This window comes from Phoca vitulina, unplaced genomic scaffold, assembly GCF_004348235.1.
Source record: "Phoca vitulina isolate PV1807 unplaced genomic scaffold, GSC_HSeal_1.0 scaffold1, whole genome shotgun sequence".
NCBI lineage: Eukaryota > Metazoa > Chordata > Mammalia > Carnivora > Phocidae > Phoca > Phoca vitulina.
The window spans coordinates 53726035-53739389 of NW_022589704.1; the positions used below are offsets into that span (position 1 = coordinate 53726035).

The 13355-nt window shown below is 39.3% G+C and overlaps 1 protein-coding gene across 1 annotated transcript in view; it reads left to right on the forward strand.

The window, feature by feature from the left end:
* Positions 1 to 13355, forward strand: part of TTN (titin) — a 269983-nt gene that overhangs the window by 155318 nt on the left and 101310 nt on the right. The window contains exons 177-194 of the mRNA XM_032407124.1: positions 1201 to 1290; positions 3119 to 3169; positions 3740 to 4141; positions 4317 to 4595; positions 4894 to 5169; positions 5324 to 5463; positions 5774 to 5900; positions 5991 to 6254; positions 7164 to 7430; positions 7569 to 7832; positions 7919 to 8058; positions 8224 to 8350; positions 8474 to 8740; positions 8860 to 9126; positions 9940 to 10206; positions 10298 to 10437; positions 10993 to 11119; positions 11920 to 12062. Coding sequence (XP_032263015.1) covers positions 1201 to 1290; positions 3119 to 3169; positions 3740 to 4141; positions 4317 to 4595; positions 4894 to 5169; positions 5324 to 5463; positions 5774 to 5900; positions 5991 to 6254; positions 7164 to 7430; positions 7569 to 7832; positions 7919 to 8058; positions 8224 to 8350; positions 8474 to 8740; positions 8860 to 9126; positions 9940 to 10206; positions 10298 to 10437; positions 10993 to 11119; positions 11920 to 12062 — 3638 coding nt within the window. The remainder of the gene's footprint in view (positions 1 to 1200; positions 1291 to 3118; positions 3170 to 3739; positions 4142 to 4316; positions 4596 to 4893; positions 5170 to 5323; positions 5464 to 5773; positions 5901 to 5990; positions 6255 to 7163; positions 7431 to 7568; positions 7833 to 7918; positions 8059 to 8223; positions 8351 to 8473; positions 8741 to 8859; positions 9127 to 9939; positions 10207 to 10297; positions 10438 to 10992; positions 11120 to 11919; positions 12063 to 13355) is intronic.

Sequence of the window (13355 nt, forward strand, 5' to 3'; positions counted from 1 at the left end):
TATTATTTGTTTCAGAGGTACAGGTCTGTGATTCAACAGTCTTACACAATTCACAGCACTCACCATAGCACATACCCTCCCCAATGTCTATCACCCAGCCACCCCATCCCTCCCACCCCCCACCACTCCAGCAACCCTCAGTTTGTTTCCTGAGATTAAGAATTCCTCATATCAGTGAGGTTATATGATACATGTCTTTCTGATTGACTTATTTCTCTCAGCATAATAACCTCCAGTTCCATCCACGTCGTTGCAAATGGCAAGATTTCATTCCTTTTGATGGCTGCATAATATTCCATTGTGTGTGTGTGTGTGTGTGTGTGTGTGTGTGTGTGTGTGTGTGTACCACATCTTCTTTATCACATGAAAAAGTGCTCAACATCCCTTGGCATCAGGGAAATCCTTCATGCTTCTTACAAAGAATGTGTCAAATAACAAAATTCAACCAAGCAAATGTGAAGATCTAATTGGCTTTACTGAACAATTCATGAAAGGGGCAGCACCCTGTCTAGCAAATAGTCAATTCAAGGAGTTAATACAAAATGGAAGGTTTTTATAGACAGAGGGTGAGGACAGGAAAGTCATGAGCAAAAGACAAGGATTGTTGTAGAGGAGGTTGTCTGCTAGAGGAAAAAGCGGGTTTTTTTTTTTTTTTTATCATGTAGATTATTTCATTCGTTCTTTGGGGGATGGAGAGGAACCAACAGACTCGTTGGTGCTGATGGAAAGAAAAATTTGCGGGCTGACCAGTTAAGGCCACATGTGTTTGGGGAGGCTGAAACTGCAATTAGACTGGGTGTTAAGTTCCATTTTGGGAACTTGGTCTAAGCGACACCATTTTGAGCCTCTGTGTGTGTGTGTGTGTGTGTGTGTGTGTGTATGTGTGTGTGTTTTAACAAATATATAGTTATTTTAAAAAAGGAAGTAAAAGTCGGCATGCATCAGATGATTTATAATGTCCCAATATATTTTTAGATTATATGATTTTTTTACTCAATATAATTAAATATATTGCAATATATTGAATATATTATTATATTATACTGTATATAGATCATGCTATAGTTAGAATATGTTATTCTCTGAAAAACTAGTGATTTGAAAATTTCAAAGTTACATCAGAAAAGGCAAATAGGCCACCAAATGAGATTTTAGGCAGAGACGAATGGATATATTAATGCAAAGGACATCTCTCTACAGAAGTGAAAATAATCAAACCACCTCCCGTGGAGCCCGCACCCACCCCAATCGCTGCCCCGGTGATGGTGCCTGTGGTTGGAAAGAAAGCAGGTAGTTATTCTGTAGTTTTCTTTTTGTTTGTTTGTTTTAGTGGCTTAATAAAAGTTTTCATCCTTCATTAAAATGCAAGCCCTCTTTTGTTGAAACAGGCATCATCAACTGGGGGGTGGGTAATAAATTCTTGATTAAATTTTCTTCCTCTGATGTCCTTTCCCAACGTAATCTCTCACCCGTGGGTACACACTGTGTTTTGATTGGAATACGCATTCCTTCAAAATATCATTGCTTTATATGCTTTTGAAATTAAGTAATGAATATGTTCAAGGCTGATGAAAACTAAGAAGACAGACACTCTCAGGATACACATATAGGTAGCCTGTGGATATTCAAATTTCCCATATGCCCTGTAGGAATCATTTGTCATTTTTTGTTTGTTTGTTTGTGTTCTTTTTTTAAAGACTGCATATTAACAAAATGAAAAAGTTCTGGAAATGGATAGTGTTGATGATTGCAAATTGTGAATGTACTTAATGCAACTGAATTGTATACTCTAAGATGGCCAAAATGATAAATTTTATGTTAGGTTGATTTTACCATAAGAAAAAGGAGAGAGACCAAAAAAAGACTGCATAGTTCAGCCTTTAAATCAATATAAGAATCTAGGTCAATAATAATTTCCTTAAATGTACTAACTCAGTGATATTAACTATCTCAAGTATAAACTTAAGATACTTAGGAGTTGTACATGAACTATTAGTTCATCACTTAGATGATAATCTCAAAACCAAAACTGATTTGATATGTATTGATCATTGATAAATACATGTCCTGATTATTTGATCCTTGGCTAGTTATTTAATCTCTTTAAGTTTTAATTTCCTACTCTGTAAAATCAGATTAATAATTATATCTGCCTATAGGATTATTATAAGGACTAAATATAGGTAAAACAGCACAGTGCCTGGCGCATAGTAAGCACTATGGAGATATTTAAAATTTTATTGTGTTTAATGACATGAGACAATATATTATATTCTTTGGGCTATAGTTCAACTTTAATATTTTTGTTAATATATTTTGTCACTGATATTTATGATTTGGACATTGTTCTGTTAAAGTTTTATAATTTCAATGTGTGATACCTTTCATTAGCTCAGAAAAGGATAATAACTGCCGTTGAACTAATTAAGTATGTGTGAAAATAAAGCTTTTCTCACATTCCCAGGGGCTGAAGCTAGAGAGCTGGTTCTGCAGTTTGTACTGCCCCACATTAATAATTTCATTAAACTCTAAATGTAGGAACTGCCTTGCTTCTGCCTTAGTTCATTGTCTAAGGGAAATCTTCAAAGGAATCCATATGTGTGTAGCACATAGACCCCTTCTCTTTCCTTAATCTTTATGGATTTGTCTGCCCAATTTAAAAAAAAATTGGCTTTTGGTAATTTCTGGGCCATTTTTCTTTTTCCTACATTGACTCCTTGTTGATAGAAACTTCTTTCCTAGGTTCACTTAACCAACACATACATAAATATATAAAATCTTTTGCATAGCTAGGCAAGAGTTAAACTTCCTCATAAGGCAAGAGTAATAAGCCTTCTCCCAGAAACAGAAGAATAAGGGCACTTGCTGAAAGTAATTTTTTAATCCTAAATATGTTGGTAATTTAGCTTGGTCACATCATTGACCAGAATGATACTGATCAAAATATGCCTTCTTGGAAATATCCAAGTATTCTCCATGGAAGCCATATAAATAAATCCAATTTCTCCTCATGCATTAATATTTATAACAAAGAACATGACTCACCCTGCATGGTTTACTACTAAGCATAAAATGGACCTGAAAACTGTTTAAATGCTGAGTTTTCTTTTTATTTCAGAAGCCAAAGCACCTAAAGAGGAGGCTGCCAAGCCAAAAGGTCCCATCAAAGGTAACAGTCATTTCCCTGCACCTAAATTGTAACCTTTCACCCTGGGAAACTTTACATTCAAGGGGGAAAAAAGTTTCAAAATTTATAACAATCTTTATTATTCCTAATTGATTCTGATAAAACTAATATGGCTTCTGACATTTCAAGTAATATACCTCTAATATTATCCAAGTGGGATAGGAGTTGTACATGAACTATTAGTTCATCTATGTATAACCAACTATATTTTAGCATAACGAACCCTATAAATTCTTAGCTTCATTCCTCATATACATGATATTTATACAGGACAGATAAAATAATTAGACCCGAATTGGAACATTTTATATTCGGGTTTAAAACTTGAGAAAATGAAGAACATTTCTTATTCATGGATTCCTATGCTATCTCATTTTCCTATCTGAAAGAAGGCAGTATAAATTCAATTGGCCTTTCAATTTGCCTAGTCTTTAATTTTCTGTTCTTGTCTTCAAGTTGCTCTATCACTGGTTTGTTCCAGCAGGCAGCCAAGTATGCGCTTCTGACCCTTCTGAAAATGCAAAATCAACGTTTAACTTTCTTTTGAATTAGGTGTCGCCAAAAAGACTCCATCACCAATAGAAGCTGAAAGGAAAAAGTTAAGACCAGGAAGTGGTGGAGAGAAGCCTCCTGATGAAGCCCCATTCACTTACCAGCTAAAGGCTGTGCCCCTGAAGTTTGTGACAGAAATCAAAGACATCGTCTTGACTGAAGCAGAGTCAGTGGGGTCTTCTGCCATCTTTGAATGTTTAGTCTCCCCCTCCACTGCAATTACAAGCTGGATGAAAGATGGTAGCAATATCCGTGAGAGCCCAAAGCACAGATTCATCGCAGATGGTAAAGACAGAAAGCTGCATATCATGGATGTCCAGCTTTCCGATGCCGGCGAATACACCTGTGTTTTACGTTTGGGAAATAAGGAAAAGACCTCCACAGCTAAACTTGTTGTAGAAGGTAATTTCCAGTCTGCTGAATACGATCCCTATTAAACTTTAACACAACAAATCTCATTAGCAATTTTTGTTGTAACTTGAGCCAAAATCTCTCATTTCCAAGTTTTCTATCACTGAAGAGATTGTATGTATATTGAAAAGTCTTTGCAGATTTTTAATACTGAAATTCTCCACAGAACTTCCTGTGCGTTTCGTAAAAACACTTGAAGAGGAAGTCACAGTGGTCAAAGGACAGCCGCTGTACTTGAGCTGTGAGTTAAACAAAGAGCGTGACGTGGTCTGGAGGAAGGATGGGAAGATTGTGGTGGAGAAACCTGGCAAAATTGTGCCCGGAGTCATTGGCTTGTTGCGAGCCCTGACCATCAATGACACAGATGACCACGACGCTGGAACATACACGGTTACTGTGGAAAATGCCAACAACCTGGAATGTTCATCCTGCGTCAAAGTAGTCGGTTAGTACTTGGCTGGAAATTGTGTTCTGCTTATTATACTTACTAGTATATTCTTATTCTTATTATTATATCAGCAAAAGGAAGAGAGAATTTCTTGTTATTATATTAACAAAACGGAAGAGAGAATTTTATTTCCCAGCCTTGTACCTTATCTAAGACAGGGGAATATCAACCCATCATAGCAAGTTGATTATATCCAGTTTTGAGAATTTTTTTCTATTTGTGAAATTTACTAAGGAAGTTATTTCTATTACTTGTTCAGGTCATGACTATTTTTTCTGACCTTATTTTCATGCAGAAGTCATCAGAGACTGGCTGGTGAAACCTATCCGAGATCAGCATGTGAAACCAAAGGGGACGGCTGTTTTTTCCTGCATTATAGCAAAGGAAACTCCAAACATTAAGTGGTTCAAAGGATATGATGAAATCCCCATGGAACCGAATGATAAGACTGAGATAGTAAGAGAAGGAAAACAACTATTCCTCAAAGTCAAGAATGCTACACCAGAAGATATTGATGAATATGCAGTGGAAATTGAAGGGAAAAGATACCCTGCAAAGCTGACACTTGGAGGTATAAAAGTCTTTCCTTATATCCTAAAAAGATAAGTTTTGTGTGTAAAGAAGGCAAAATAACACACCAAACAAAGAAAAAAAAAATAGGAAAGAAAGCAAAGCATTGTTAGATTGTTTAAAGCATTATGATTTTTCATCCCTGACCAATACAGAGCGTGAAGTTGAATTGCTTAAACCAATAGAGGATGTTACCATTTATGAGAAGGAAAGCGCAAGCTTTGATGCAGAAATCTCAGAGGCAGACATTCCTGGACAGTGGAAACTGAAGGGAGAACTTCTTCGGCCCTCACCTGTGAGTCATTTCCCATTTTAAGTTGCCGGTCATGTAAAATATCCACATTCTATCTTCAGGTTGACATTCAGATTTGGTTCAATGACGATGAAGTTCTTTCAAGATTCTAAAGTCTCAAAGAGAGGAAGAACTCTGATGCACTATTTGTGGACAGCTCCAGTGATTTTTGTAATATTTCATGGCTAGACATGTTTACTCACTTTTATTAGTAGTAATTTTTAGGACATCCATAGACATATGTGGATCTGAAACATTTCTCCTCTCTGGAACTTATCTCATTCAAATGCTAACCAAGACCGTTGTTTTTCAGACCTGTGAAATCAAAGCGGAAGGTGGAAAACGCTTCTTAACTTTGCACAAAGTCAAACTGGACCAAGCTGGGGAAGTCCTTTACCAGGCACTTAATGCATTTACCACTGCCATTCTGACAGTGAAAGGTATGGCCTTTAGAACGCATGGGGTGGACTTGACTTCATTTCACAGCCCTGTGCGTTCTGGAAACCTCACTCTTAACATTTGATTTTCAGAAATTGAACTTGACTTTGCTGTGCCCCTGAAGGACGTCACTGTTCCAGAAAGGCGACAGGCTCGATTTGAATGTGTCCTCACTCGAGAGGCAAATGTGATATGGTCTAAAGGACCTGATATAATCAAGGCATCTGATAAGTTTGATATCATTGCTGATGGAAAGAAACACATTCTTGTTATCAATGATTCTCAGTTTAACGATGAAGGGGTCTATACTGCTGAGGTGGAGGGCAAGAAGAGCTCGGCACGATTATTTGTTACAGGTAAGAGTTTATGAGATCTGGATATAGTATCCCACATGTAAGCACACAAACATATGACTTTAAAGATAGAATGCTGTGTGTGCCATTCTCAGCCTATCAATAACCAGTGTTGTGGCTGGACCAGCCATTGTGAGTCTTATTATGATTGCAAGATGCCCTCAGCAGTAACCATCAGGGAACGTTGAAAGAGACAGGTTTATTACTTATAGGACCTGGAAATTACACAGCACACCTGGGGCCACAGAGCCACGGTGTTTTTGGTTTTGGTTTTGGGTTTTGTTTTTTGTTTTTTGGGTTTTTTTTTTTTTTTTGGAGGAGGGGGTGAGAGGTAGAGAGCGGGCCTGGGGTTCCGCTTTTATTGAGGTTGAGGGTAGGGGTCTATGGTTTTATTGGCTCACTCTTTGTTGTGAATTTAAAACATAAGAGCAGGACATTAAAGTGAGGGAAGAAAAAAAACAAGCTGCCCAAGTGGTCAGTTATCAAAATCAACCAAGGTCTCAGAAAGAGAGGAGACTGTGGGGCATGGTGGGGAGGGGCCCAGCCTGGCTGCTGATCTAGCCTGTGGCTGGCAATGTGTTTACTCAAGATGGCCATCTCTGAGGTGGATGCTTAGCACGCAAAGCTGAAGTCAGGTACTTGCATTACAAAAAGAAAAGCCAACTCTCAAGATTTATGCCACAAACACCAAGTTCTAATAGGGATAAGTGACAGTGGGCACCACAACTTTACTGTCACATCGTCACCAAAAGAAGCCCCTTAATTTTTTTTTAATGGAGGATAGATCCTACTTGAAAAGGTGAATAAATAAATGCTATGCGAAATGGATCCTTTTGACCTTGGCAGTTTAGAGTGGACTATTTCTGAAGGTAAACTGTGTTTCTAAGCACATTCTTCACGCTTACACTGCAGGTATAAGGTTGAAATTCATATCGCCTCTTGAAGACCAAACAGTGAAAGAAGGCGAAACAGCAATTTTCATGTGTGAGCTTTCTCATGAAAAAATGCATGTAGTTTGGTTCAAAAATGATGCCAAACTCCACACGAGCAGAACCGTACTCATCTCATCTGAGGGCAAGACTCACAAACTGGAAATGAGAGAAGTGACCCTGGATGATATATCCCAGATAAAAGCTCAAGTTAAGGACCTGAGCTCCACAGCAAACCTGAAGGTCTTGGGTAAGCATGACCAACAATGACTGGATAGCCAGTTTGGGGATGGAGAGAGGGGGTGGTTGTTGAATATTTTGCCACTTGTGATTCCAGTAAACTTTAATCTTCACGTTCTCCTGATGACCTGTTGACTGGCTTTTCCAGAGGCCGATCCCTACTTCACTGTGAAATTACACAACAAAACTGGAGTTGAGAAGGATGAGATTATTCTGAAGTGTGAAGTGAGCAAAGACGTGCCAGTGAAATGGTTCAAAGATGGCGAAGAGATTGTACCTTCAACAAAATACTCTATCAAGACGGACGGCCTGCGCCGCACCCTAAAAATAAAAAAGGCAGACCTTAAAGATAAAGGCGAATACATGTGTGACTGCGGCACTGACCAGACAAAAGCAAATCTTAACGTTGAAGGTGAGTTGCTCAGAATTTTTCAACTCACCCTACCTGCACACACAGTGTATTTGTTCAGTCATCCTTACGAAACTCTGTACTTTCAGCTCGACTAATAAAAGTGGAAAAACCTCTGTACGGAGTAGAATTGTTTGTCGGTGAAACAGCTCGCTTTGAAATTGAACTTTCTGAACCGGATGTTCATGGCCAGTGGAAGTTAAAAGGAGAGCCTTTAACTGCTTCCCCTGTAAGTCAAGATCATCCAATCACACAGGCAGGGGCTTGCTTGCTTGGTTGTTTGGGGTGAAAAAAGATAGACTTCGGGACCAAAATGTCTTGATGATTGGTAGGAATCACCAGTTATGACAATGATATTCTTCTTGCTCTGTCCTTCTTCTACCTCTCCGAATAGGACTGTGAGATCATTGAAGATGGGAAGAAGCATATTCTGGTCCTTTATAACTGCCAGCTGGATATGACAGGGGAGGTCTCCTTCCAGGCCGCCAACGCCAAATCTGCAGCCAATCTGAAAGTGAAAGGTATGCTCTGCCTTTCAGCCACTCTTTTGTTATTTTCTTTGCAAGACTTTGAGACCCTGAGCTGACTGGGGGTCATGAACGGAAGCATAATCTGGTTTCATCCACCCCGTCTTCTCTTTGCAGAACTGCCACTCATCTTCATCACGCCTCTCAGTGACATTAAAGTCTTTGAGAAAGATGAGGCTAAGTTTGAGTGCGAAGTGTCGAGGGAGCCCAAAACATTCCGTTGGCTGAAAGGAACCCAGGAAATCACAGGCGATGACAAAGTTGAGCTTATAAAGGATGGCACTAAACATTCCCTGGTGATCAAGTCCGCTGCTTTTGAAGATGAAGGAAAATACATGTTTGAAGCCGAAGATAAACACACAAGTGCCAAACTGATCATTGAAGGTAAATATTCTTTATGAAATAGACCCCTTTTAATTTTTTTTTTTTTTTTTTTTTTTTGCTTTTATTTTTATAGTTCCTCCTAAAGGGCGGGAATTAATGAGGTTTTCTTTTCTGGATAGGAATCCGACTCAAATTCCTCACCCCACTCAAGGACGTAACAGCCAAAGAGAGGGAGAGTGCCGTGTTCACTGTGGAGCTGTCCCATGATAACATCAGGGTTAAGTGGTTCAAGAACGACCAGCGCCTGCACACCAGCAGGTCGGTCTGGATGGACGATGAAGGGAAGACTCATTCCATCACATTCAAAGACCTCTCTATTGATGATACCTCTCAGATTAAAGTGGAAGCTATGGGGCTAAGTTCAGAAGCTAAACTCACTGTGCTTGGTAGGTGCTTTTTTTCTATTTATTACATTAAACTCAGCAGAAATTTGTGGAGTTATCTATCATATAAAATTATCTTCTAAGGGTTATATTGCACGAAAGCAGCCCCTGTCCTTATCAGGTGTCTTCCTAAAATATTTTTACCCAAAAATATGAGGACTCTCAAGTAATGAAGACTCAAGCTCACAAAATAGCCAGTTCAGATCAGAAATAAAACTCTTAATTATTGAGCTCTGTCATGTTTAAAATAGGGTTATAAATACTTCCCATCTCCTCATTTTATCAAAATTATTTCAGGAAAGTGTTTTCAAACTTCTAGTAAGAGAGGAAGCACAGAAGTTACATTCATAAAAGTCATTATTTTTCTTGGCCCCTTAATATCAAGCAGATTACATATGAAGTCTAACATATATAGAAACTATTAATGGCAAACTATTGATATAAGAAAAACTAATAGTGTGAATCTGAAAGCTTCAGGTGGACATAATGGATTCACAAAGGAATTAGAAATTTAGCTGAGTCATGAAGGAACAAGTCATTATATTTGAAGCTAAATTTCTTAGTGTCTTTCAAACTACTATCAATAACATACTTCAAAATGTAAGATAGATGGATGATTAGTTCTTGATAAATCACATGCACTGGTTCCCTTTCTAACATATAGAGAACTTCTGAACATAAACACGTTAAATAAGTGAAAGCTTGGTACAATTTTAAAAATATGCTCAGAACTCTGCGAGCAGCCTCTTGAACTTTCCCAGGGATTGCATTTCCTTGGTGGTTAATGAAACATTTTCACTTACTCTTTACTTGCAGAGGGAGATCCATACTTTACCGGAAAACTTCAAGATTACACTGGTGTAGAGAAAGACGAAGTGATTCTACAGTGTGAAATTAGCAAAGCAGACGCACCAGTGAAATGGTTTAAGGATGGGAAGGAAATAAAGCCATCTAAAAATGTTGTTATTAAGGCAGATGGCAAGAAGCGCATACTCATCCTAAAGAAAGCCTTGAAATCAGATATTGGACAGTACACCTGTGACTGTGGGACAGATAAGACCTCAGGAAAGCTTAACATTGAAGGTGAGGAGATTTCCATGAGTTCCACTCTTGAAGCCGTCGGTATTATTTCTGCCAGAGGCTAATGACGCAAGCTGCCCCTTCCCTTTTCTAGATCGGGAGATCAAGCTGGTGCGGCCGCTGCACAGTGTGGAGGTGATGGAGACTGAGACGGCCCGCTTTGAAACTGAGATCTCTGAGGAGGATATCCATGCCAACTGGAAACTCAAGGGAGAGGCACTACTCCAGACACCTGTGAGGCTATATCTGAACTTGTCAACACCTAGAGGCACTGTGTGAAATAAAAAAGGACAGGCAAAGAGTCAGAATGCGTGCAGGGCATTTAAAACATGATATCGGGTTCTCTATCAGACCTTAAGCCAAAGAGAGATACTAGGATCTACAAATTTAAAACATGGTATCGGGTTCTCTATCAGACCTTAAGCCAAAGAGAGATACTAGGATCTACAAATTTAAAATATGGTATCGGGTTCTCTATCAGACCTTAAGCCAAAAAGAGATACTAGGATCTACAAATGCGCACAGACAGGCACACTTGCCTTCTTTTTGATCCAGGTGGTATAAGGTAGTAGATACCCTGCGACGCTGCTAGTTGGTTCCGAATTATACAGGTAGAATACATCATGCTTTCTGATAGTACCTGCAAACTTTATTTCACGAAAAAGAGCTCAAAATTACATCAAATCTCCTCACTAGTTATTTGTAATGTTCCTTTCATTAAGCTAGGATGGCCTCAGAAAAAATATCAGAGATTGTTTCCTACGAAACCTTTTTTCTCTCTTGGCACAGGATTGTGAGATCAAGGAAGAAGGCAAAATGCACTTCCTGATTTTGCACAACTGCCGCCTGGACCAGACGGGTGGGGTGGATTTCCAAGCTGCCAATGTGAAATCTAGTGCCCACCTCCGAGTGAAACGTAAGTTGGATGTGTGTCTGGTGAAAAGAGAGGATGTGCTTTTGCAGAAAATGAATGTAACGTTAATTGGAATTACTTAATTAGTTAGAAAACATTATTGAAGTCCAGAAACTGGCTTTCTTGTATTTACTTCTTTGACATCCTACTATACACAAGGTTCAAATTCCACGGTTTTGGAAATTTCTGTGAACTTGCTTGCCCTCAGAAGAAAAGAAAATTAAGCAAGTCATATTCTCCTGCTGTGTACTCCTTCCATTCCAAGTAGTAATGCATGCAATGAGCATCTAGCTCAGCACTCTGAAAGCCCACATCCCGCGACGGCTGTACAACTGTAACACCACAGAAAAACTCGGCTGTGTGGGCACGTCAGACTCAAGAAGGGAGACGGGCTGTGTGGGCTAACATTTTTGGAAGGTGCAAAGTGTTTGATGGATATGGACAGGCTATGTGATCGCGGGGCCCCTGTCCTCTCCCAATCACAGTCTTAGTTATTTTGGAAGTCACATACCACATGTAGCAAGAGGAACTTGATGCCTGGCAGAGAGACAGATGCAGCGCAGATTTCTTGCTGACCTCGTGTATCACAACGGAAGGGCCCCTACAAATGCCCACCCTCTGGCCACCAGCTCTCCCCTTCTCGGCACCGAGGGGCCACGTTCACCTGAGAGTTAAAACAGCGGCCAGTCCTGCAGCTCTTTCCTTCTTGAAGAGAGCAACCACGAAGATTAATAACTAAGTGTATTTATTCGTTTGGAATTATAAAATGAGTGATCCCGAGCTGTTTCCTTCTTCTCGTAAAGCACGAGTGATTGGTCTTCTGAGGCCGCTGAAGGATGTCACAGTGACCGCAGGGGAGACAGCCACCTTCGACTGTGAGCTCTCTTATGAGGATATCCCGGTGGAATGGTATCTCAAAGGGAAGAAACTTGAGCCTAGCGATAAGGTAAAAAGCGTGCGTGTGGTTTCCATGTCCTGCACTTCCTTTTTCTCTCATGCTCTCCATCTTCACCTGTATGTTCTTTGTTCTTTGCTCTTTCTAATGTCCCTTCCGCAACTTTTCCCTTCCCCTTCCCTACTCTAGCCTGATTTCTGTTGAAATTATAAAGCAGATTCATCATATCTTTGTTGGATTTAACCTGATGGTATTTTTATTGAAATGGAAATAAAAATTTTAAGTACGATAAGGTTTTCTGTTGTTTGAGGAAAAGACAAACACTCATTAGCTATCAGTGATAGTTTGTTTGATTAACTGGAAGACAGGAGGGATCAAAAAGGCCTTCTGATCAGATGTCTTGTAACAACAGCCCACATTAAGTTTTGTGACTAATTCTCTCCGTGCTCTCTAGTGTTCTGCATATAAGGGGATTAAGAAGAGAAGATGGAAATTCCATTTCAGGCAGTTGATCAAGTAGTTGAGATAACTTCTGGGCAGATTTGCTCTTCAAGCATTTCTACAAAGCTATTTTTAACCCTCAAGTGCTTTGAGCTGTGCAAATTCTGGAATGCCAAGTGGACTATTTACAGTGCAGCTGACAGTTGTGACAAGAAGGAGGGCTCTGAGGTTATCCACATGTGTGAGCAAATATACATTAAGTTTGAGGAAATAACCAGCTCTCAGTGTTAGCTCATCTATGCCCAAAATTTTAGCCATAAGTAAAAACTGCAATGACCATTCAGATAGACCCAAAATATAATTTCCCTAAATTGAGCTATCTGTTCTGCTCCCCACAACAGTCTGTCTGTTTAAATTCTCTTGATAATTCTCCATTAATTTTGAATTCCTGGAATAAAACCTACAGAGAATGTCCAACATAGGTTGGAAATAAAGCACAGCCAGTATATTATTCTAGGACTTTTTTTTTTCAATATTTAAAAAATAATATCAAAGATGGCATCAAGGCTTCAAATCAAACTTTTTAAGAGGTGAAGGAATATAATTTAAAAGGGATTCAGGTAACAAAGAGCCACAAAGTTGAGTGAAGTAATTAATAAGAAGGCAAATGCCTTTGAACGACTGTAGTAAAACAAAAAAAAAACGAGTATTCTACCAGAGCGATTAAAGGGGAATTCAGTAACAGACAAAGTCCACCTGCTACAAGACAGTAACGGCGAATCGGTCTCCTTTTTTACCAAGGACAGAAAAAGCCGCTGTGCATTCAAATGGCAGCATGAGAATTAAGTTACATGTGAGGACACTTTCCCTGCAGTGAGGTCTTCTAAATACTGAACTAGGCAA